Here is a 22,804-nt window from a genome sequence, read left to right as displayed (position 1 = left end):
ATTTGGATGCCTTTTGTTGCTTTTTCTTGTCTAGTTTCTCTGGTTAGGGATTCCAATACCATTTTTAATAGAAATGGTAAGAGGAAATCCATTGCCAATTCCACCCTCCACCCCCCTTGATCTAAAAGGAATAGCTTTGGGCTGGAGTGATAGCCCAGAAGGAAGGGAGTTTGCCTTGCACCTGGCCTGCCCAGGTTCTATCCTGGCACTGCATATAGTCCCCATCCCTCCCAGGAGTCATCCCTGAGTACACAGCCAGGGAGAAGTCCTGAGCACTGCCAGGTGTGGCCCCCAAACCAAAAATGAATAAATAAAAAATAATATAATTTTAATCAATTTCGCTGATCTTTGGATGGGGGTGGGAAGTGGCGGGTGAGGGACCAGGGATATAGCCCAGGTGGGAAAGTTCTGCAGGTTCCTGAGTCCATTTCTGCCTTGCCCCAACCACTGCCAGGTATGGCCTAGTCACCCTGGGCATGGACCTTACTTAAGCTTCTTCCTGGAGTTATGCCTTAAATCGGATGGTCTTCCTACTTTAAGGCTTTGGAGAGTTTTTTCTTGAGGCCCTTATGGCCACTCTGGGCCTTTGCCCTGGGCCTTGCCTTTTTTCCTGCTCAGGAAGAAAGCTTAGCCGAACATTTTGGCAAGACGGAGCAGAACAGTTTGCCCTGGACAGATTCTGCCTCCTGTTCCAGAGATACTGTTATTTCTGGTTGGTTTGTTTGTTTTGGAGTTGGGGCCCACACCCAGCGATGTTCAGGGATTGTTCCTGGCTCTGGATGCCGGGGACTGAACTTGGGTCAGTGGTGTGCAAGGCAGATACTCTGCCCACTGTACTATCACTCTGGCCCTCCGTTATTTCTGTTTTTAAAACCAACTTTATAATTCATAAAAATGAGGGCTGGACTGTTAGAAAAGATGAAGTCATGAAATTTACATACAAGCGGTACTACATGGAGACAATCATGTCTAAGTGAAGTGAGTCAGAAAGAGAGGGACAGACATAGAAAGATTGCATTCATCTGGGGAATATAAAGCAACAAAATAGGAGACTAACACCCAAGAATAGCCGAGATAAGTACCAGGAGGTTTTACTCCATGGCTTGGAGGACAGCCGCACATGCTAGGGGAAAAGGCAGCTCAGATAGAGAATGGAGCAATAAATAAAGGGAGTTGGGGGGATCCTCCCAGGATGAGAGATGCATGCTGAAAGTAGACTATAGACCGAACATGATTGCCACTCAGTACCTCTTTTGCAAACCACAGCATTCAAAAGGAGAGAGAAAACAAAAAGGAATGCCCTGCCATAGGGGTGGGGTGGGATGGGGGTGTGGGGGGGTGGGAGGGATACTGGGAGCACTGGAGGTGGAGAATGAGCACTGATGGAGGGGTGGGTATCCAATCATTGTATAACTGAAACCCAAGCACAAAAAATTGTAAATCTACAACTGTACCACATGGTGTTTCACTAATAAAAAAAAAGAAAAAAATGAGGGCTGGAGAGATAGCTCAAGGGGTTGAGCATAAAAGAAAAAAAAATAAAATAAAAGGAATAACTTTCAGTTTTTTCCATCATTGAGTATGATATTAGCTCTGGGATTTTCATATTAAAGTCTTTAGTATGTTGAGGTCTTTTATCTTTGGTTTGTTGAGCATTTTTAATCATGAAAGAATGTTGACTTTCATCAAATTCTTCTCAGTATCTACTGACATGATGATGTAGTTATTCATTCTTTGTTCTGTTCATGATGTATAGAATTGATTTTCATCTCTTGGAAATGTTGTATATGTTTGAGAAAAAATTGTATTCTACTGCTATTTGATTCTGTGTGTGTCTGTTAGATCCTTCTGTTTTTCAGTGTTCAAATCTTCTGTTTTCTTAATGGATCTTCTGTCTGGATGATCTCTGAATTGTTGAAAGTGAACATTGATATAATCTGCTATTTTTATGTTATTATCTATATCTCCTTTCTGTCTTTTCAATGTTTGGCATTATATATATGTACATACACACACACACACATACTGGTATTTGTGGTCTCAGTGAGCAAACCCTTCACAAGCACTCTATGATGTCCTTGTTTCTTTTTCTTCTTTATTTTTCTTTTTTGGGTCACACCCGGCGATGCACAGGGGTTACTCCTGGCTCTGCGCTCAGGAATTACCCCTGGCGGTGCTCCGGGGACCATATGGGATGCTGGGAATTGAACTCGGGTTGGCCGCGTGCAAGGCAAACGCCCTACCCGCTGTGCTATTGCTCCAGCCCTGATGTCCTTGTTTCTTGTGACAGGTTCTTTGGACTTGGGGTGTTTTTTGGGGGACACAACCAAAGACCCCAAGGATTGCTCCTGACAGTGCTTGGGGCCTGTGCTGCTGGGAGTGAACCCGAGGATGCCTGTGGGCTCCCTATACAGAGCATATGCTGCAGCCATTGAGCGTCTGACCTTTAAGGTTTTCTTCTTACTTAAACTACCTAATATTAGTATATTAGAACATCAGTATAAAAGTATGAGCATCAGTTTGTTTGGGTTTCTCTTTGCACAAAATATCAGTTTTGCATCCTTTCATGTTCAGTCTATATATGACCTTACATCTAAAACGAGTCTCTGATAAGCAGAATATGATTAGATCTTGTTTATGAAAACCCATTTGAGGCTGGAGAGGAGAACAACGGCGAAGGCGCTTCCTTGCATGAGGCACCATATGCAGTTCCCTGCGGTGACCAGGAGTGAGCCCTGACTGCAAAGCCAGGAGTGATCCCTGAGCACAGAGCCAGGAGTGACCCTGAGTGCAGAGCTGGGAGTGACCCCAGAGCACAGAGCTGGGAGTGAGCCCTGAGGGCAGAGCCAGGAGTAATCCTTGAGCACAGAGCCGGGAGTGACCCCAGAGCACAGAGCCAGGAGTGATCCCTGAGCACAGAGCCAGGAGTGACCCTGAGTGCAGATCTGGGAGTGACCCCAGAGCACAGAGCTGGGAGTGAGCCCTGAGGGCAGAGCCAGGAGTAATCCTTGAGCACAGAGCCAGGAGTGAGCCCTGAGTGCAGAGCCAGGAATGAGCCCTGAGCACAGAGCTGGGAGTGACCCTGAGCACAGAGGCTGGAGTGACCCCAGAGTGCAGAATTCTGACTGGTGAGCTCTGAACTCAGCCGTGACCACCACCGGGTGTGGCCCCCAAACCAAACCAAATCAACAAAATTAATTTAGAAAAAATGTATTCATCTATCAAACGTGTCAAGACATTTCATTGAGCTCAGGTAAGTTGTAGTTCTGGATGCTATTAAAGCAAGTGTTTCTGGGCCAGAGCGATAGTACAGTGGGGACGGTGTTTGCCTTGCACACAGCTGACCTGTGTTCAGTCCTTGGCATCCCATGTGGTCCGTGAGTACCACCAGGAGTAATTCCTGAGTGCAGAGCTAGGAGTAACCCCTGAGCACCCTGGGGTGTGGCTCCCAAACCAAGAATAACCCCCCCAAATCCCAAACTCCCAAGTATTTCTCACAAAGACCTGTAGCGACCTGACTTTCTCTCTCATCCTTTGATCGCTTCTCTTCTTTGTCCTCATTGACAGGGACAGTGTGACAGGACATTGACAGGGACTTCATCTGCCTTTGTGACAAGACCGCAGCCTCTCTGCGAAGATGTGCTCCACGAACCCAGGCAACTGGGTCACCTTTGATGACGACCCCACCTTCCAGTCTTCCCCCAAGCCCAAGAGTCTCCCTCTGGAGGGTGCAGGCGTCTGTCGGCCCAATGGCCTCAAGCTCAACCTTGCAGGCTCCAGGGAGCTGTCCAGTGGTGCGTCCTCGGCCAGCAGCACCCCGCTGCCCTCGCCTATCGTGGACTTCTACTTCAGTCCAGGACCCCCGAGTAACTCCCCCCTTTGCACACCCACCCGAGACTTCCCCGGCTTTCCTGGCCTCCCCAAAACGGGGAGTCACACGCTTTATCCTATCCCAGAAACGTCCACCAACAGCCCCCTCCCGCCGTCCTCACTGCCTGCCAAGCCCGCGGGAGTGACCCCTGCTCCCTCGCTCGGTGACCACACAGGCCCACACCCCCTTCCTAAGGTGACCCCCGCCGCTGAGGAGACCCCTCCCCAGGCTGAGAGCGATGCCCCCCAGTTCCAGTATTTCCGGGAGGACTGTGCGTTTTCCAGTCCGTTTTGGAAAGAAGAAGGCTGTGTGTCTCCGTTTCCCACGGGCACCCCGGGGAGCAGAAAGCACTTAGCATCAAGAGAGCGAGAGATGCTCATGGACCAGAAGAGCCTAAACCAGTGCTCACTCAGCTACATCTGCGAGAGGCTGGAGAATCTCCAGTCGGCCGAGAGCCGAGACTCCCTTGGGCATTTACCCGCGGCGTGTCTGGGTGTCGAGGGCCCGGCTTCTTCCTTCGTCCCCCAGACGCTATTCCGGAGTCGGCCCCAAGCGGGCTGGTCTTTCATGCTGAGGATTCCCGAGAAGAAGAACATGATGTCTTCCCGCCAGTGGGGACCGATTTTTCTCCAAGTCTTACCCGGGGGGATTTTGCAAATGTATTACGAGAAGGGGTTGGAGAAACCATTCAAAGAGTTCCAGCTGGACCCACAATGCAGGCTCTCAGAACCCAAAGTGGAAAACTTTAGCGTGGCAGGAAAAATCCACACGGTGAAGATCGAGCACGTGTCTTACACGGAGAAACGCAAGTACCACGCGAAGACGGAGCTGGTCCATGAGCCGGATGTGGAGCAGATGCTGAAGTTGGGCTCCCCGGATTTCCAGGACTTCCTGAGCTTCCTCACCACCGTGGAGGAGGAGCTGGTGAGGATGCCCGCTGTGGCGAAACCGAGAAAGAACTACGAGGAGCAAGAAATTTCACTCGAAATAGTGGACAACTTTTGGGGCAGAATCACCAAGGAAGAGGGGAAGTGGGTGGAAAGCACCGTGATCACGCAGATCTCCTGCCTCTGTTTCGTGAACGGAAACGTGGATTGCTTTTTGACCTTGAATGACCTGGAACTGCAGAAGCGAGATGAACGCTATTTTGAAAAGGACTCGGAGAAGAAGGGGATCAGTATCCTCGACTATCATTTTTATCACTGTGTGAGAGCACAGGAGTTCGAACAGTCCAGGATCATCAAGTTTGCCCCCCTGGACGCTTGCCGCTTTGAGCTGATGCGCTTCAAGACCGAATACAATGAGGAAGAGCTCCCCTTCACCCTCAAGTCTGTGGTGGTGGTGCAGGGGGCCTATGTGGAGCTCCAGGCCTTTGTCACTATGTCCCCATCAGCGCAGAGGCAGGTCGGCTCCTTGAGGTCCTGTGACAACATCCAGATACGCTTCCCTGTGCCTGCACAGTGGATCAAGGCCCTCTGGACCATGAACCTCCAGCGGCAGAGATCCCTAAAAGCCAAGATGAATCGCAGGGCGTGTCTGGGGAACTTCCAGGAGCCGGAATCCGAGCCTGTCATCCAGGTCACTGTGGGCTCAGCCAAGTACGAGAGTGCCTACAAGGCGGTGGTGTGGAAGATTGAGCGACTTCCCGACAAAAATGCAGGTAACATGCCCCACCCTCCGCTGGTTTTCAGCTGCAGTGAGATGTGGGCCAGCACCTTCCTCCTTGGGGTGAAAGCAGGCAGAGACGGTGGGAACTCCCACCAAGCTGAGCCCTTGGCTTGTCACTGGGGAGGGGCTCGAATACCTGGTGTGACTTTTCCTATCGCACCTGTTTTTGTCAGATAATACATTTTTAAAAATATCATGTCAAATATTATCCTAAGCTAAGGATTTTTTTTTTTTTTGTGGATGGCGGCACTGAGGGAAAATTTATAGTGGGAGTTGTTAACATCAACTCTCAACCTCAGATATCGAAAGTGTTATGTGTGGTGTGTATGTTCCCTACTGGATCTCTCAATACCGGCTCACCTGGAGACTGGGGACATTTGTAGATTCTTATCTGCTACACTTTCTCCTTAGACATTTTTCCTTGATCCTTGAAATCAGACTGCCTCTCATGTTTATTTGAAAATTTAAAGACAATTCTTTTTTGCCTTGCTCGAGGCCCTCCCGTTGATCATTGATATGCTCGAGCGGGCCCAGTAACGTCTCCATTGGAGACTATGTTGTTACTGTGTCTGGAATATCGAATACGTCACGGGGAGCTTGCCAGGCTCTGCCGTGCGGGCGAGATACTCTCAGTAGCTTGCCGGGCTCTCCGAGAGGGGCGGAGGAATCGAACTCGGGTCGGCCATGTTGGCTGTGTGCAAGGCAAATGCCCTACCGCTGTGCTATTGATTTCTTCAGATGACGTGACCAATCAGATATCCTGATTCATTGTTTCAAGATTGGTGTTGAAAATTCAGGTACACTTTTGAAAAATTGAAAAGAGAACACTGCAGAATGTCAGAACCTTTGAGAAGGAGAGGGACAGACACAGAATGAGTGCACTCATTTGTGGGATATCACTTATCACTTAAGTTCCCGTTAGTCGTCGATTTGCTCGAGTGGGCGCCAGTAACGTCTCCATTTGTCCCTGTCACGAGCTAGTGTAGCCCAATGGCATCTGTTCGCTCCGGGAACATGAAGGGCCTCAAACCGATCGTTCATGATTTTCACGAAGAAGTCTGACCATCTGGTAGGTGGGCGGCCACGCGGTCTTTTGACATCCCGTGTAATCCAGTCAGTAACAGCTCTAGTCCAACAGTCGTCTTTAAATCTCATTACGTGACCAGCCCATCTGATTTTCGACAACTTGGCAAATGAGACAGCGTCCCTGATCCTTGATCGTCGACGGATGTCAGAACTCCGGATTCTTTCTCTCATTTGAGTGAAACGTGATATTCCATGCATAGCTCTTTCTATTCTTCTTTGGGAGACCTGAATAGCGTTCTCATCTTGTTTGCGTAGCGCCCAGGTCTCTGAGGCATATGTTAATGCAGGAAGAACAGTGGAATCAAAGAGATGTGCCCGGAGCCGGAGGTTCTTCGTCCTCTTAGCTATTTCTTCGACGTTCTTGAAGGCGTTCCAAGCCGCTCTCTTTCTCCTGCGCAGCTCGGGTGCCAGGTCATTTGTCATGTTGACCTCTAGACCTAGGTACACATAGCTGTTGCATTCAGAGATGGTCGTTCCATTGAGAGCGAATGGGGCTTCAGGAACAAGGCTGTTTCTCATAAACATTGTCTTCGTAAGATTCAGCTGTAGTCCTACCTTTCCACACTCGCGGTCAAAGTCGGCCAGCATTTGTGCCGCTTGGCTGATGTTTGGTGTATTAAAACAATGTCATCAGCAAAGCGGAGGTGGTGTAGTTGCCGACCATCTATCTTCACTCCCATTCCTTCCCATTCCAGTCGAGATCAAGTACGACATCATTGGTCTGACCGAGACAAGAAGGCACGAATCTCACCATGCCGTTTTCGACACTGGAGAAGAATTGTTCCTCAGAACATGCGATAAAAGAGGTGTTGGAGGCGTCGGTGTCCTTGTCCACACAAACTTGGCCAAGAGCATTGATTCATTCGAATGCCTAACAACCCAAATCGGACGTTTACATTTGAATAGATGTGGCTCACTGCCTGCAGTTTCTGTCTTCGTTGTCTACGCACCAACATCTCATTATGATGAAAGAGAAATCGAGAAGTTCTACATGGAGCTAGAGAAGTTCTATAAAGAAGACCACACCTTCTACAAGATCATTGTGGGTGATTTTAATGCCAAGATAGGACTGAGAAGATCAGCTGAAGAACTTCACATCGGGACCCATGGCCTAGAATGGAACGAACAGGGTGAGAGACTGTCTGAGTTCATCATGTCGACCAAGACCATTCATGGTAACTCACAGTTCCAGAAGGCAGAATCTAAACGATGGACATGGGAGTCTCCCGGTGGACGATTCCACAACGAAATAGACCACATCATATTCAATCGACGGTTTTGCCTGACTGATGTCGCTGTTGTCCCAAAATTTCGAACGGGATCGGACCACCGTCTCCTTCGTGCAAAATTCTACTTCACAGAGCGGGGAGAAAGGGCTGCAAAGTTCATAAAGAGAACTCCCAGAATGACCACCAACTGGGAACTCTTTGGTACTATTGCGGCAACATGGGAAGATGCCATTGTTGACAACATTGACGAGGAATAGGATCGACTGGTTCAGCACCTCCATGAATGTGCGAGGAACGCCAAGAGAGAGATAGCCACAAAAAATCGCCTATCTTCGAAAACTCTTGAGCTAATTCTCCAGCGTGGTTTGGCGCATGCCTCAGGCAACCACAAGCTAACATCCGAGCTCGCAAAGCAGTGCAGAGATGCGATCAAGGAAGACCTCAAAGAGAGAAGAGCAGAAGTACTGGTAGATGCGGCAGAAGCCGGGAAAAGTATTCGTAACGCCCGCCTGTCCTTCGCCAACTATAAGACCAAGATGACTGCCCTCCGACGTCCTGATGGATCCATCACATCCTCCAGAACGGCAATGGAGAAGATTATCCATGACTTCTACTCAAATCTCTTCGATAGCCATGTCCACTTGCCGACATACCAAATTCCACAGGATGGATATGTCGTTCCCAACGTTCTCCCTTCCGAAATCCGACACGCCATTTCGTCGGTAAAGAAACAAACAGCACCCGGCCCAGACAAGGTCAGACCTGAACACCTGAAGAACCTGCCGTCAGTACTCATCAATACACTGGCTCGGCTCTTCACTTGCTACCTGTCTGAATGCAAGGTTCCGTCCCAATGGAAAACCAGCAGGACCGTACTACTGTTCAAGAAGGGAGACATCCATGACATTGGCAACTATCGCCCGATCTGCCTATTGTCTGTCATCTACAAGTTGTTCACTCGAGTCATCCTAAATAGGATTGGCAGAACACTAGATGAAGGACAACCATGCGAGCAAGCAGGGTTCCGCAAAGGATTCAGCACCATCGACCATATCCACACAATAACCAAGCTCATTGAGGTTTCTCGGGAGTTCAAGATGCTGCTCTGTTTAACGTTCATTGATTTAAAGAAGGCCTTTGATTCTGTTGAGACGGAAGCGGTCATTGAAGCCCTAGCCAATCAGGGCATTCAAGCCCAATACATCAGGATCCTCCGTGAGCTGTATTGCGGATTCACTACCAGGATCTCACCATTCTACAAAGAAGTGATCGTTGATGTCAAGAGACGGGTGCGGCAGGGTGATACCATTTCACCGAAACTCTTCAGTGCCACCCTCGAGAACATCATGCGACGACTGGAATGGGAAGGAATGGGAGTGAAGATAGATTGTGGGATATGAAAAAAACAATTATGAGACTGATATCAAGGACAGGAAAAAACAGGGGCCAGGAGGACTGGTTGGAGCAGTAGGGCAGAGAAGGGACCACTGTGGCAATAATGGTTAGACATGATCACTCTGGACAAGAACTGAGTGCTGGAAGGTGGTGAAGGGATATGCATGATGACCTTTCAAGTGTCTGTATTGCAAACCATAATGTCCAAAAGGGGGGAGGGGGAGGGAGGGAAAGAGAGAGAGGGAGGGGGAGAGGGAGAGGGAGAGGGAGAGAGGGAGGAAGAGAAAGAGGAAGAGAGGGAGGAAGGGAGGGAGAGAGAAGGAGGGAGAGAGGGAGGGAGAGACAGGGAGGGAGAGAGAAGCAGGAAAGACAGAGGGAGGGAGAGAAAGAGGGAGGGAGAGGGCAGGGGGAGAGGGAGAGGGTGGAAGTGCCTGCCACAGAGGCAGCCAGGGTGGGGTGGGTGTTGCTGTTCTGGTGTTACCTCTGGCCAGCCTGTGGTGACCTGAGGCTCCGCTTTGTGTGTTAGGGGCCGAATTTAATCTAAGGGCATATTGCTTTGTCCTTTCCTTAGCCAGTATCCATTTGATCATCTTAAATTTAGTTCTTAATAATATTTCTAGTCATTTTGTTTGGACACAGTAAGAGATACGTTAAGCCTAAAGGGTGGCTCTTCCTGGGGACATCTCACTATATATTCCAGACCACAGTCCTGGGGACATTTGTAGATTCTTATCTGCACAAGGCCAGGTTAGTCTTTCCTAACCCCAGCAGGGTCCTTATTCACTCACTTTCTTTTTGGGTCATGGCAGAGTTTGTTCCATGACTGTGCTCTTACCTTGTCATACTTTTTATGGCTCTTGGTCTGTCCCTTTTCGATGCCTGGGTAGCTTACAGCTTGTCCGGGTTCCATCCAAGTCCCTTGTTGGGACCTTCCTTTCGGGGTTTAGGAACTAAAGGCAACTGAGCCTAAAGTCAAGTAAATATGATGGATGCCCCCATGTAAATATTATTCAGAGTCAATTAACTCCCAAGTTACAAAAGCATGGCATTAACTGTCTTCCTGTGTCTCTACAAAAAGGACATTAAGGCAAACTATGCAAAGGACATAAAGGAAAGAGAAAAGCAATATCTCATTTATAAAATATCAAGAGCTCTAGGAAGAATTTGACTTCATAAGATACAGGATCTGATTAGGGGATAAAAGTGATTAACAGATAGGGCAAGAGGAGCACAAAGGAGAGATTAAAGATAAACATGGAGGACTGGGAGTGCCTGAAAGTAGTGGGTGTGCCTCAGGAGCACTGTGGTGGGAATAACCCAATAAACCTCAGCTCTCTGTGGGGAGAGAAAGGACAAACCAATCTTAAACCTAAAATGCTTAGAACTGGGACTGGAACAATAGTACAGACGGTAGGGCGTTTGCCTTGCACGTGGCTGACCTGGGTTTGATTCCCAGCATCTCATATGGTCCCCTGAGCGCTGCAAGGAGTAATTCCTGAGTGCAGATCCAGAAGTAACCACTGAGCATTGCCATGTGTGACCCAAAAAGAAAAAGAAAGTGCTTAGAACTATAATCTAGTGGTGGTGGAAAATGTACACTGGTGAAGGGACAGGTGCTGGAACATTGTATGACAAGTTGTAACTGTATTTCAATTAAAAAATAAATTAGCCACAAAAAAAGATAATCCTACATTCCTCCATGACATTTACTTTAGTTAGTGAATGTGACAGCCCTGTGGGTGCCGCAAGCCTGGGTGTGCAGACACACACACACACATATACACACACACACACACACACACACACACACCAGCACACCCTAACTTCACAGGCCTGTTCCAGCTGCATTATTTCTTAGCAGAGCACTGGACCATGGAGTTCCACTGGGATTAGGCTTGGGGGATTTGTGTCGACATATTCACTCATTTCCCTGTATTACACTCCAGAGAGCACGTGCTAAGTGATGCACTAGGTGCCAGGCATCAGGGTAACTGAGGTTTGACCCCTCCTCGACAGCTCTTCCTTCAGACCCCCAAGCTCTTCCTGAGGTCCCCCGGCCGTGAGGACCACAGAAGTATTTCCCCGCATGTGGTCTAGCTCTGTGGCGAGTGGCCGGAGAGCCTCCGGGTCTTCCTGCTCAGGCTCTACTTGTGCCAATGGCCCCTTTGTCTTCTTCCGCTTCATGGTGCTGGGGACTGACCTGCGTCTGGCTCAGGAGGGACGTGCAGAGGTGCAGAGCTGCGGGCTGGCCCGTGTCAGCCAGGGAAGCCTCACGGGGGCAGGCCTGGGCCCTGCTGTGCCCCAGATGCTCCCTGGGACCCTGGCCACTCTGCAGGCCTGGCAAGGTTCTGGGCTGAGGGCGACGAGCAAACCATGCTCTGGGATTGTTCCAGGGCTGCGTGTCTGTGGTTCGTCCCTTTGACCGTGTGCCAGGCTGGACAGCAGGTGAGACCCGTCTCAAGGCCGCCCAGAGGGGTCCCCTGCTCGCCCCACTCCCAATCCGTGTTCCGCAGCCCTCTCCCGACTTGCCCGCATCATAATCGCAGCCTATGCACTGTCAGGTCCCGGGGGCAGCGAGACAGGATGGGACCTAGGTCACTGAGGGGGCCCAACGGCTGACCCTCTGCCGGGGTGTCAGGTGATGGAGCCGCACAGGGAAGTTCCTGCCTCCTTGTCCAAGTGTCCTGGGGAAGCAAGGGACGCCTGTCCCGCTGACCTTCCTTCCAGAAGGACACAGTCTGAGGATAGGGCTGAGTACATGGTTGTTCCCAGCACGAGTTCTTCTTCGTCTTAGTTTAGGGGAATTCTGCGACTCAGAATCTCGCTGCCTGTTTGCTGAGAGGAAAGGGAGAGGCGGGCTTGACCTTTGGAACTTCCTGGAGCCACAGATTCGACCCTCCCCACTTCCAGACCCCTCCGCCCTCCAGGCTTGGGCGGCACCTGATAGAGGCCTGAACTCTTCCTGTGTGCTCCCAGAGGGTCAGCAGGAGGGATCCGGGGTCAAACAGTTGCTTTGATCGGGGAAGGAGGTTTGGGGTCACACCCTGCTGGTGCTCAGGCGCCCGGATGTGGAGCCTGTTCCTGGGAAGAGCGTTGACTCCTAGACCCTCTCTCCCAGTCCAGGCCAGCTCCCGGGAACGGCTCTGGAAATGGACCTTCCCACGGAGGCCACTGCTCTCGACCTGCACCTCTGAAACTCCTGGGACGCACGAACATAGCTTGGATGAAAAGCGTCCAGTCTCCTATGCGGGGGTCCGACACCGAGGAACCCATTTGGGCCCAAAGCTGCTTTGTTCATGCAGAAGGAGGCGGCCCGGCTGAGTGTCCGGCCTGTCGGGGGTGCTCAGGGAGTCCGCATCCAGAGGACACAGGAGGAAGACAGGGGTCTAGAGGCGGGGTCTGCAGCCGCAGAGGGTGCCTTGGAAGCGGCCGCCTGCAGGATCACCTGTTATAGTGGACACTCAGGCGCGCCTTTCCCCTCACCTGCTCAGGTGACTCCAGTGCTGCCCCCTACAGGCCACACGCAGAGTAGCAGGGTCTTAGAAGCTGCTCTGATTTTGTGCAGCTCTAAACAGTGTTGAGTGTTCAGATAAATGCACACACACATGCACACGCACACACACGCACACCCACACACATACACGTACGCTTACACACACGCGCACCCACATGCACGCGCACACACACATGCATGCACACGTGCACACACATGCACGCGCACACGCACACGTGTATACGCACACACACGCACGCACGCACACACGTAAAATTTTCCAGTTTGGGGGTCACATCCATCAGTGTTCAGGAATGCTCCCGCCCTGGCTGGAAGGTCCCGCCTACAGTGTGTGTGGGACCCTGTGGCCTGGGCATGAATGCAGGCTTCTGGCACGCACACTGATCCTTTGTGCCCATGAGTATGTCTTGATTTGGTTTTGTTTGGGAGCCACACACCCCGTGGTGCTCAGGGGTTACACCTGGCTCTGCACTCGGGAATCATTCCTGGAGGTGCTCCGGGGACCACATGGGATGCCGGGATCAAACCCAGGTTGGCCCTGTGCAAGGCAAACGCTCTGTTGTTGTTCTGGCCCCAATACATGTATATAAAGGGTTTGTATATCTGTATCCATATCTGTCTATCTGTCTAAAGACTTGAAAGTACTGCTTTTTTCAAGTGAGTTGAGAAGTGGAGAAAGTGCAAGTGGAGAACTAGAGGAGCCAGTTTGGCTAACTGATGGGCACAGAGCAGGGGCTCAGGAGTGCGCGGGCAGTGCAGGCTCTGCCCAGAGCTTGCCTCCCTCTGTCCTCTGAGCAGAGGCTGCAGACGCGCTTGGCCATGGTGCTCCCCCCACCTCCCTCCTTGTCAGAGCTGGTGGCTGGGAGTCGTGCTCTGTTGTGGTGCTGCAACCCTCCAGTGTGGTGCTTGTGCTTAGTTGGGTGCTTGTCAGGGCGTTGCGTGCCCAGGCCAGTGCTGGCACATTGCTGCTCACTGGGCTGCACATGGATCTTGCGTTGTTCAGGTGTACCTGGCTGTGTGGCACTCCAGGGATCTCACTGCTCCATGGGATGGCACCAAGGATCGAATTCAGGACCTCCCGGTCAGGAGGCAGCTACTGTTTGCCTCTGACCCATCCCAAGACCCTCACCTGTTAACTTCAAGCTATTCCTTGCCGTCCCTTCCTCCCTCCCTCCCTCCCTCCCTCCCTCCCTCCCTCCCTCCCTCCCTCCCTCCCTCCCTCCCTCCCTCCCTTCCTTCCTTCCTCCCTTCCTTCCTCTTCCTTCCTTCCTCTCTCTTCCTTCCTTCCTCTCTCTCCCTTCATTCTCTTTCTTTCTTTCTTTCTTTCTTTCTTTCTTCCTTTCCTCCTTTCCTCCTTTCCTCCTTTCCATTTTTCTTCCCTCCTTTCTTCCTTTCCCACACTTGGAGATGCTCAGGGATTATTCCTGACTCTGCTCTTCCACTAGCATGTCAGTGTTTACTACTCCCTTATCCCTGGGCTGCTCTTTCCTTTCCAAACAGAGGCCTGGGTTGGGCAGGGAGTGCAGAGGATTCAGACTAAAGCATGGGTGAGGGCCCAGGAAGAGAGGCGCCTTTCCTGAGCCCCTGCTTTCTAGGGGGTACATGAGAGACAGAGCGAGGAAGGAAGGAAGAAGGGACAGAGAAGGGGGTGAGAAAGGACTAGGAGAGGCAGTGAGGAATGTGGTCCTGACTTGGGGGTGCCGTTGGTGGCATAGAATTCTTCGAAAGGGGAGTGAGTTGGAGAACTCAGGTATCTTTACCTCCCTCCCTTGCCTCGCCCTTTGTTTGCAGCGTGGGTGGTGGCAGAGGGGAGGGGAGAGACTCTCAGATGTTGCTCAGGGAGGCCTGAAATTCATCCTTTTGCAATTCTCTGGGATGCGGGTCAGAGGTTCAGTGCTAGGGCTGGGCATGCTGCACCGCTCAGCCCGACCGACCTGGATTACCTGGGCCAACGCCGCTCTGCTTCTCAGGGGAGCACCTGACATGCTCCGGGACCATGGAGTGCTGGGGATTGAAACTGTAACCCCTCTGCCAGCCCCGATTTTGCTGTTTGTGGGAAGACCGCCAGCCTCTGCGTTCCTTTTGCTATCAGGAGCGCATTTGGGATTTGTGCGGTCCCTCCTCCTCAAGGCTTGAGAATGAAGGTTACCAAAGTCCGAGATTGCCCCCTGCTGGTCAGTACCGAGATAACAGCTTTCCTCATTCGTTCATAAATGCCGCAAAGGCCAGCTGCGGCTGCACCTGGAGGTCACACCTGCGCCCAGGGGAGCACGTCTCTTGGAGTCGTGCAATTGGTAAAACCCCGGAAAACTTGAAAGGAAAATACCTTTATCTTTTAGGAGTTATTACCATTTAAATTTAAAAAAATCAGGTGCAAGATTTTATTCCTAACATTTTTAGAGCACTAGATCTTGGTAGTTTTGGTAGTTTTCTTGTCTCTTCTTCTCCCCTCCCTTCCGTCCTTCCTCCTCCCCCAGTTTTTGGGGCCACAGCCGCTGTGCTCAGACCCTATGTGGTGCTAGGGAAGGCCAGGCAGATGCCTTAGTTTTCATACTAACTCTCTAGTCAAATTTGGGCAGTTTTCAATCGCAAAAAATCTTCAAGCTAATTTTTCCCTGAGATGTGAAAGTCAAATTATTTGATCTCTAAGATTATTTTCAGCTCTAAAAGGCTAGAAACCATAACCTTTCTTTAATACAGTCACAGTAATTAATAATATTGGATTCACAATCAGTTGTGTTCAGCACTTACATTTGGCCCAGGGAATGCGCCTGTCTGTGGCTGTGTGTCAGCTGCTGTGTCTTCACAGGGACCCAGCAGGCTCATGTTAGCACCCTCACTCCACGTTCAGATGGGGAAACAGAGTTCCTGAGAGACCGTCATCACACCAGATAACACACCTGTCAAATAACTGCCTGGGCTCAATGTTCAATTCTTGATCTTTTTGTTTTGTTTTGGTCTTGTTTTGGTGCCACACCTGGTAATACTCAGTACTGACTCCTGGTTCTGCACTCAGGGCTCACTCCTGGTAGTCCTCGGGGGACTGTATGGGGTGCCAGGGATCGAACCTGGGGGGGCCACGTGTAAGTCAAGCGCCCTACCCACTGTACTATCTCTCTGGCCCTCAAATTTTAATCATCTTAACTGTTTGCCATTAAGGATTTAGGGACACAATTAAGTTTATTTTTGTTTTTATTTATTTATTGCAGTCAGGGCTTACTCCTGGCTCTGCTCTTAGGGATCGCCCCTGTTGGAATTTGGGGTTCATATGGGATGCTGGGGGTGGAACGTGGATGGGCTGTGTGAAAGGCAAGCGGCCCTCCTGCTCTCCTAGGGCTCCAGCTCAAGTCTGAATGAAGTTTTCAATGTGTCCTTACTGCAGGTAGAAGACAATCAGGGGAACGGGTCTGCGTGCGTGAATGAAGCTTTCCCTTGCCAGGGGCCTCTGTGGGCCTCCCTGTGGGAACGGGCTGTGGGGGTGTAGGTAGCTAATGAGCCTCTTCTGGTTAATGGCTTGATGGTTTCTCAAGGCCTTTTACAGCCTTAACATTCTATTAGTCACTCTACAAGAAACAGGCTGTAAGCAATGAAAAGCAATTTATCTTTTCAGAATTAAGTGAAATCCTTTATACTCTTGTTTTTGTGCTTAAAGCTATATTCTGATGGGAATGTTCTATCTCAGCTACGCCTTGCTACGATAATTGAATGTGACTTCTGAAATTACTACCCTCACATCCACTTAAGTCAAGAAAGCAGCATTAGTTATGTAGATGCCGTGGGCAATGTAGCAGAACCATGGGGCATGTCACTACAGCAACACGTGCAGTATCTAGTACATAAAAGTACAATATATACGTAGAGTGCACATGGAAGTAGTTTATTTACCATATTCATTGTAGACATGTGCTAGCATACATTGTTTTTCCATTATAAAACACATACACGTCATATAGTCTCCCTGAAAATCTCCCTCAGTCTGGTATAAGGCCTGAGTTTTCAGAGTAGAAGCTTGATAAATGGCAAATGGAATTAAGTGAGGACAAATATTAAAATGAAACACCGCGAGCCAGTGTGCCCAGTTTTATACTGTGTATTCGTTCTACCCAAAGCTTTAAGGAGACTGGGTGATAATTTACAGTAATAAAGAACAATCTGTTCTGAGAAAAGAACTCTTGGCCTGAGATGTTTTCTGGAATAGGTGACATAGAACAGAATTTCACTAAATATAAATAGTCACAATTTTTAATAATATGATCTAATTTGGGCCTTTGCATTATTTATCCGTAAACACAGTGGTAAGAAAATGAAAAGTCATTGTGGTGGCTTATTGAATCTGTTTCAGAGTTCTTTGAACTACTACATCCTACGCACATTGTAGCCAAATAATAATGCTTAATAAAAATATTACTCATCTTTTAATTAAAGAAACTTGGCATACTTCTAATCGAAACCATTTTTTAGGAGTTAATATATGCACATATCTAGTAATAAAGTGATACTTATGTTACAGCTAGTACTTACAAAAACACACATTTCCCCCAGTAAGTGCAAAGTCATGAATGTTGCTAGGAATGTTGATGAAGCAGAATTTACATGGGAACAATGTGAATGAAATCACTTATTAAAGAGAGGGATGGGGAGACTCTGAATGTCAAGGAAATGTTTTATAGCCATTGAACTCCTTTGACTAGATCTCAGTAATCGAAATTTTTGTCTTTCCCCTCAAGGTCCCGATCATCCTCATTCTTTGTCCTACAAACTGGAGCTTGGATCAGACCAGGAAATCCCGGGTGACTGGTACCCGTTTGCCACTGTCCAGTTTGTGATGCTGGACACCTGCGTCTCGGGGACTGAGGTCCGGTCTCTGGGGGTGGAGAGTGATGTCCAGCCACAGAAACATGTCCAGCAACGAACTTGCTACAACGTCCAGGTACGACCCCAACCCCTGGGTTCAGGTTAGGGCTTCTGGACCTGAGATCTGATTTGTTTGTAAATATTTGCTGTCTTCAGCTTCTGTTGTTAACCTTTAGCTGTTTTTTTTCCTTTTGGTTTGTTTCTGGGCAATACCTTGCCGTGCGCAGTGCTGGCTCTGAGCTCAGGGATAACTCCCGGCGGGGCTTGGGGACCATGTACGGTGTGCCAGGGATTGAACTCTGCTCAGCTGCCCACCAGGCAAGCGCCCTACTGTCTCTCTGACCCCCATGTTCTTGGTTTGCTTGAGGATGATGGTTGTGTGGTTTTTGAGCTGTGCTCAGGGCTTATTGCTGACTCTGTGCTCAGGGGTCACTTTTGGCAATGCTTGCGGGACCTTGTGCTGTGCTAGGGCTCAAACCTCCTTCAGTTGCCTGCATGGCAGGTGCTTTTCCCTGCTGTCTATTTCTCCCGTCCCAGTTTCACTGTGACTGTGTGTGTGAGACCCAGCAAAGAGCCCAGCCATGGAAATTTAAGGATCAACCGTGAGTCTCGTCCTTCGCTCCAGCTGAGAGATGATCTGGAGCAGAAGCGGTCAGCTCTCCAAGACAGACTCACATTTCAGAAGCCTATTCCTAATAAAAAAAAAAAAGTATGTTTGAATAGCATTTCTCAAGATGCATTCTGCAGAACATGTGTTCCATAAAATGAGACAAGGAAAAACTAAGTTGGTGAATGCCGTACATTTATGTGAAATAAAAGCCTTCACAAGTCCTGCAGTAAAGAAACTTGTTAAACTCAACCGCTCTTTGATTATAGACTCAGACATCTGCATATGAAACAGCCACCTATACCTTCCCAAGTGTTCTGTGGAGCCATCCTGGCAGATGCCATGTAGCTCTCACACCAGTTTTAATTTAATTTATTTATGTATTTTTGATTTTTGGGTCATACTCAGTGATGCACAGGGTTACTCCTGACTCATGCACTCAGGAATTACTCCTGATGGTGCTCGGGAAACCATATGGGATGCTGGAAATCAAACCCTGGTCAGCTGCATGCAAGGCAAGCACCCTACCTGCTATGCTATCATTCCAGCCCCCAGTTTTAATTTTAAACCAACTCTTCTGTGTCTTGGGCCCAATGAATCACGCGTGGCAGGCACTGCAGCTCTTCCTAAACTTGATCTTCCTTGTCAGCATCGAAGTCAGAGGTGGCCTCGCCACATCATTCCCAGAGGGTCTGGACCCAGTGACAAGAGTTTTGCTTAGAAACATTATTTAAGTAGGAAAAAGTTTCCAAAGCCACATATCAAAAAATATGGAAAAATATCACATGTTAAAAAATCACAAAGATGACCCGGCAGATTAACAGGTTTAGTTTTTTTTGATCTTTTCCTTTTTTCCCTTTTTGTCTTCTACGTGAGCAGCTGTTTATACCCGGCACTGGAAAGATAAAATGAATGGTGGGTTAGGATTGGAGCAGCAGTACGTATGACTGTCAATCCCTGGCACCCCGTTTTCCCCCAGCATTGCCAGGAGTAATTCTTAAGCACCAGGAGTAGCCCCTGAGCATTGCCAGGTGTTGACCCCAAAACAAAACAAACAAAAAAACTAATAGTGGGCGGCTGTGTTCCCGTGTCCCTTCTCCACGGTGCCTCCGTCCCCCCAGCAGTGGGAAGTGACCTGCCTTCAGGCCACACTCCCTCTGGGGACAGCTGATGACAGGGATGCAAGGCTGGAAGGTTTTGTCTTCAGCACTTGGTAGAGCTCTGCAGGGCCAACCTCGTGGGTCTTCTCTGGCCAGATCCTTGGCTGTGACCCTCTGTGCCCCACCCGCTGCCAGCCTCCTCCTCCTCCTTCCCTGCCCGTGGCTCCCTGCACTGCTTCCCTGCGACTCCGGCACTGCAGCCTGCCTCTGATTCTACTCCTTGGCTCACCTTACATGCAACGCAGGATGTCATTGTTCTGTCACTACCTGTTTTCCAAGTTGGCGGGGTTGGGGGCAGTTGCCTTTTTGGGCCACAGCCAGTTATGCTCAGGGCTGACTCCTGGCTCTCCATTCAGGGATCACTCTTGGTGGGTTAAGGCAACTGTATGACATGCCAAGGATTGAATCCATTTCAGCCATGTGCAAGGCCAGCATCCTGCCCGCTGCTCTGGCCCAATCACTTTAGTTTCAGTAGCATTTGCTACTTGACCAGCCAGCAGCTGGTAAAAGTCCATTTCAGGGCCTGGAGAGATAGCACAGTGGGTAGGGTGTTTGCCTTGCATGCGGCCGACCCAGGTTTGATACTCAGCATCCCGTATGGTCCCCCGAACACCACCAGGAGTAATTCTTGAGTGCAGAGCCAGGAGTAACCCCTGTGCATCACTGGGTGTGACCCCAAAATCCAAAAAAGAGCTAATTTTAGGGTGTTCCCTCCCATTTATAGTTTCAGAGTGCTCCCTCCTACCTACAGCTTCAGAGTGCTCCTTCCCACTTACAGTTTCAGAGTGCTCCCTTTCACTTAGCAAATCTCTCTTGAGCAATTTCAGGTGCTGTCCGATGCCGGAGACCCAAGGTGCACAGACATGCCCTTGTCCTTCCTGATCTGCCCTTCCGTGGGAGAACACAATGATTAGTGAATAAATAAAGCGCTACGTTTTCAAATAGCGACAGATTCTAAGAAGAGAAAAGACTGGGGGAATGGGAGAGATGAGGGCTCCTCCTCCCTGGGGGTGTGGAGCCCTCCAGAGCTGAGATGATCTGAAACTGACTTGGAAGATTAGAGGGGCAGAAGGAACAGCCCATTTGCTGGTTTGGAAACTGACTTGTTGGGATTCCTTAATGTTCGACTCTCTTGTTTTATCACTGGTAGGTGGGTTAAAGCTGGCCAGACTGTGGGGGATATAAATGAGCGCAGGTCTAGGCAGAGCAGCAAATGTCCTGTCAACATATTTGCTCCCTAGACGGTAGTAGAAAGAGCATTGACTTAGAGGAAACTTTGAGTCCTCTAAGATCTGAGCCCAGCAGCCTCATTTCAGAAACAGAATTTCTCAGCTCACCCCTGCCTGAAATCCACCCTTTAAAAAGGAAGGGGGTATACTGGGGTTCTTGGTGGTGAAAAATGAGTACAGGTGAAGAGAAAGGTGTTTGATCATTGTGTGACTGAGACTTAAACCTGAAAGCTTTGTAACTTTTCCCACAGTGATTCAATAAATAAATTAAGAAGAAAAAAAAGTGAATAAACAGAAAATGCCCCCACCCATTGCACCCCAGGCTACTATTGTCTCCCCCACATCGTTCCTGCAGCCCGGAATGGGACAGTATTTGGGAAATAGTGCTCTTGGGAGGATGTGGGCTCCTCAGCTGCAGCTGGGGGTTGTGATGGGGGGTGTGATGGGGGGCGTGCCGGCCTCAACACGTCACCGGAAAATCAGACTGAACAGACGTTTGCATTGCGTTCCATCTGTTAATGCCGCGCGTGTTTTACTTTTGCACAACAGGTTGAAATAGAGAAGAAGTGGATTAAAATCGATGGCGAAGACCCAGAAAAAGCGGGTGACTGCGTAACTCAGTAGGGAGCGAGCGGCCTGGCAGGAGATGCGATTCCGAAATGCAGAGTCCTATTCTTGACCCGTGGGGTGTCCTCAGAGTAGCGGCCTTAGGACTGGCCCGGTGCTCTCTTTCCTGACGGTTAGGCCCGAGACCAAACAATTGCATGTTTCTGATCTGCTCGTACCCAGTGTTTTGATCTAACTAGCCCAGGCCAGTTTGCCTGAGGTTTTCGCTTGGAACTCAAAGACACTGTTATTTCTGCATGTGGCTGACCAGCAGCGTGGATGAGTGGTATTTGGCGTTGGATTCCTCAGTGGCTGATGCCTTCCCCTCTGGAATACCCAGGGGCCTTTTTTTTTTTTTTTTTTTATCACCCTCAGCGCTCTCTTCCCGCGCTGGCCTCTCTCTGGAGGGGAAGATCGTCAAAGGAGACAGGAGCCTAATACTGCCCTTTCCCTCTTGCTCATCCTGGAAACACAGCAAGTTGTAGGATGTTGGCCCCACGGGTTAAAAGGAAGATGTGAAACTGTCTGTGATTTTGAGTTATTTATCTTCCTGCCTTCTTACCACATTGGTAACTAATTGTCAGCTCTACTTGCTACCTTTGTTTAACTCAGTGTACTGTCATTTTCCAAATGCATTTGTATTCTGGTGTGTGCTGTGTGGAGCTGTTTCCCTTCATAGGCATATTTTAGCACAAGTCATGAAGACACATGGCCTTTGTTTGGAGATTCCTTTCCAAATGGAATCCCTAAGTTGAACACTAAATTAAAATATTTATGTACATCAAAGATGAATTTTTTGAAGTCCATGGTATTGTTTTCTAAAAGTTCTGACTCTAAAAATGTATTTGATTAAGTATTAATTGTAATGAATACCAGTGTCTTCTTGAGTAGAATTATTAATCATAATATGATTATTTTATGCTAGTTCTGCCATTATGCTGTTTATGCTAATTCTGCTTAATTTAGAGTATTTTTCTTTGAAATATCCTGAAAAACACAGGATTGTTTCATTTAGATTTCCAAGAGATGACACTTTTATTTCTCACAATTAGATAAATGTTTGGTTTCTAATGAAAACTCAGTGGTTAGCATTCCCAACCCTCTTTAATTATTTCCTTTTAGAATTTACGGTGAAGGGTCAGACTTATAAAATTTATGAAATCTATTATTCTAGGTGTTTTTTTTTTCAGTCCGAAAAACAAACCCTTCCATGGGGGTATTAACACATCTTCAATTTATGCTGAATCTTAAATATGATTTACAAATCTAGTAAGTAGGTTTTTTTTTCTCTATTTACTAGATTTGTTTTCAGTCAGAGCTGATAAAATAATAATGTTCTTCCAAACAGCACTTACTTGTAGGGTCACAGACTTTGTCGTATGTTTTATTTCATATTGTTATCGTATTCATTTTAATCTGCTCAAGACCAGATTCAAACAAACATTCATGATGTATCAATCGGTCGATTTTATTGCTTTTCATTCTTCACCAGATAGGCAAAGGATATAAAAGCCGACTCTTAAATTGGTATTGCTCTTTTTGACTTTGCTCCGTGCACTGCTTATAATATAATGCTCAAAACTCC

General features: G+C 48.8%; 1 protein-coding gene across 1 annotated transcript; it reads left to right on the top strand.

Moving 5' to 3' along the window:
- The first annotated feature begins 3,624 nt into the window (after positions 1-3,624).
- On the top strand, positions 3,625-21,484 carry STON1 (stonin 1). The gene is made up of 3 exons (XM_056117775.1): positions 3,625-5,531; positions 17,491-17,693; positions 21,163-21,484. Exons 1-3 carry the CDS (start codon positions 3,638-3,640, stop codon positions 21,235-21,237), a joined length of 2,172 nt encoding a protein of 723 aa, XP_055973750.1. The 5' UTR covers positions 3,625-3,637; the 3' UTR covers positions 21,238-21,484.
- The last annotated feature ends 1,320 nt before the right edge of the window (positions 21,485-22,804 follow it).

The sequence above is a fragment of the Sorex fumeus genome, unplaced genomic scaffold, assembly GCF_029834395.1.
Source record: "Sorex fumeus unplaced genomic scaffold, SorFum_2.1 ptg000003l, whole genome shotgun sequence".
Lineage (NCBI taxonomy): Eukaryota > Metazoa > Chordata > Mammalia > Eulipotyphla > Soricidae > Sorex > Sorex fumeus.
The sequence above is the reverse complement of the archived record's forward strand: the minus strand, read 5'-3'. Positions and strand labels throughout refer to the sequence as shown.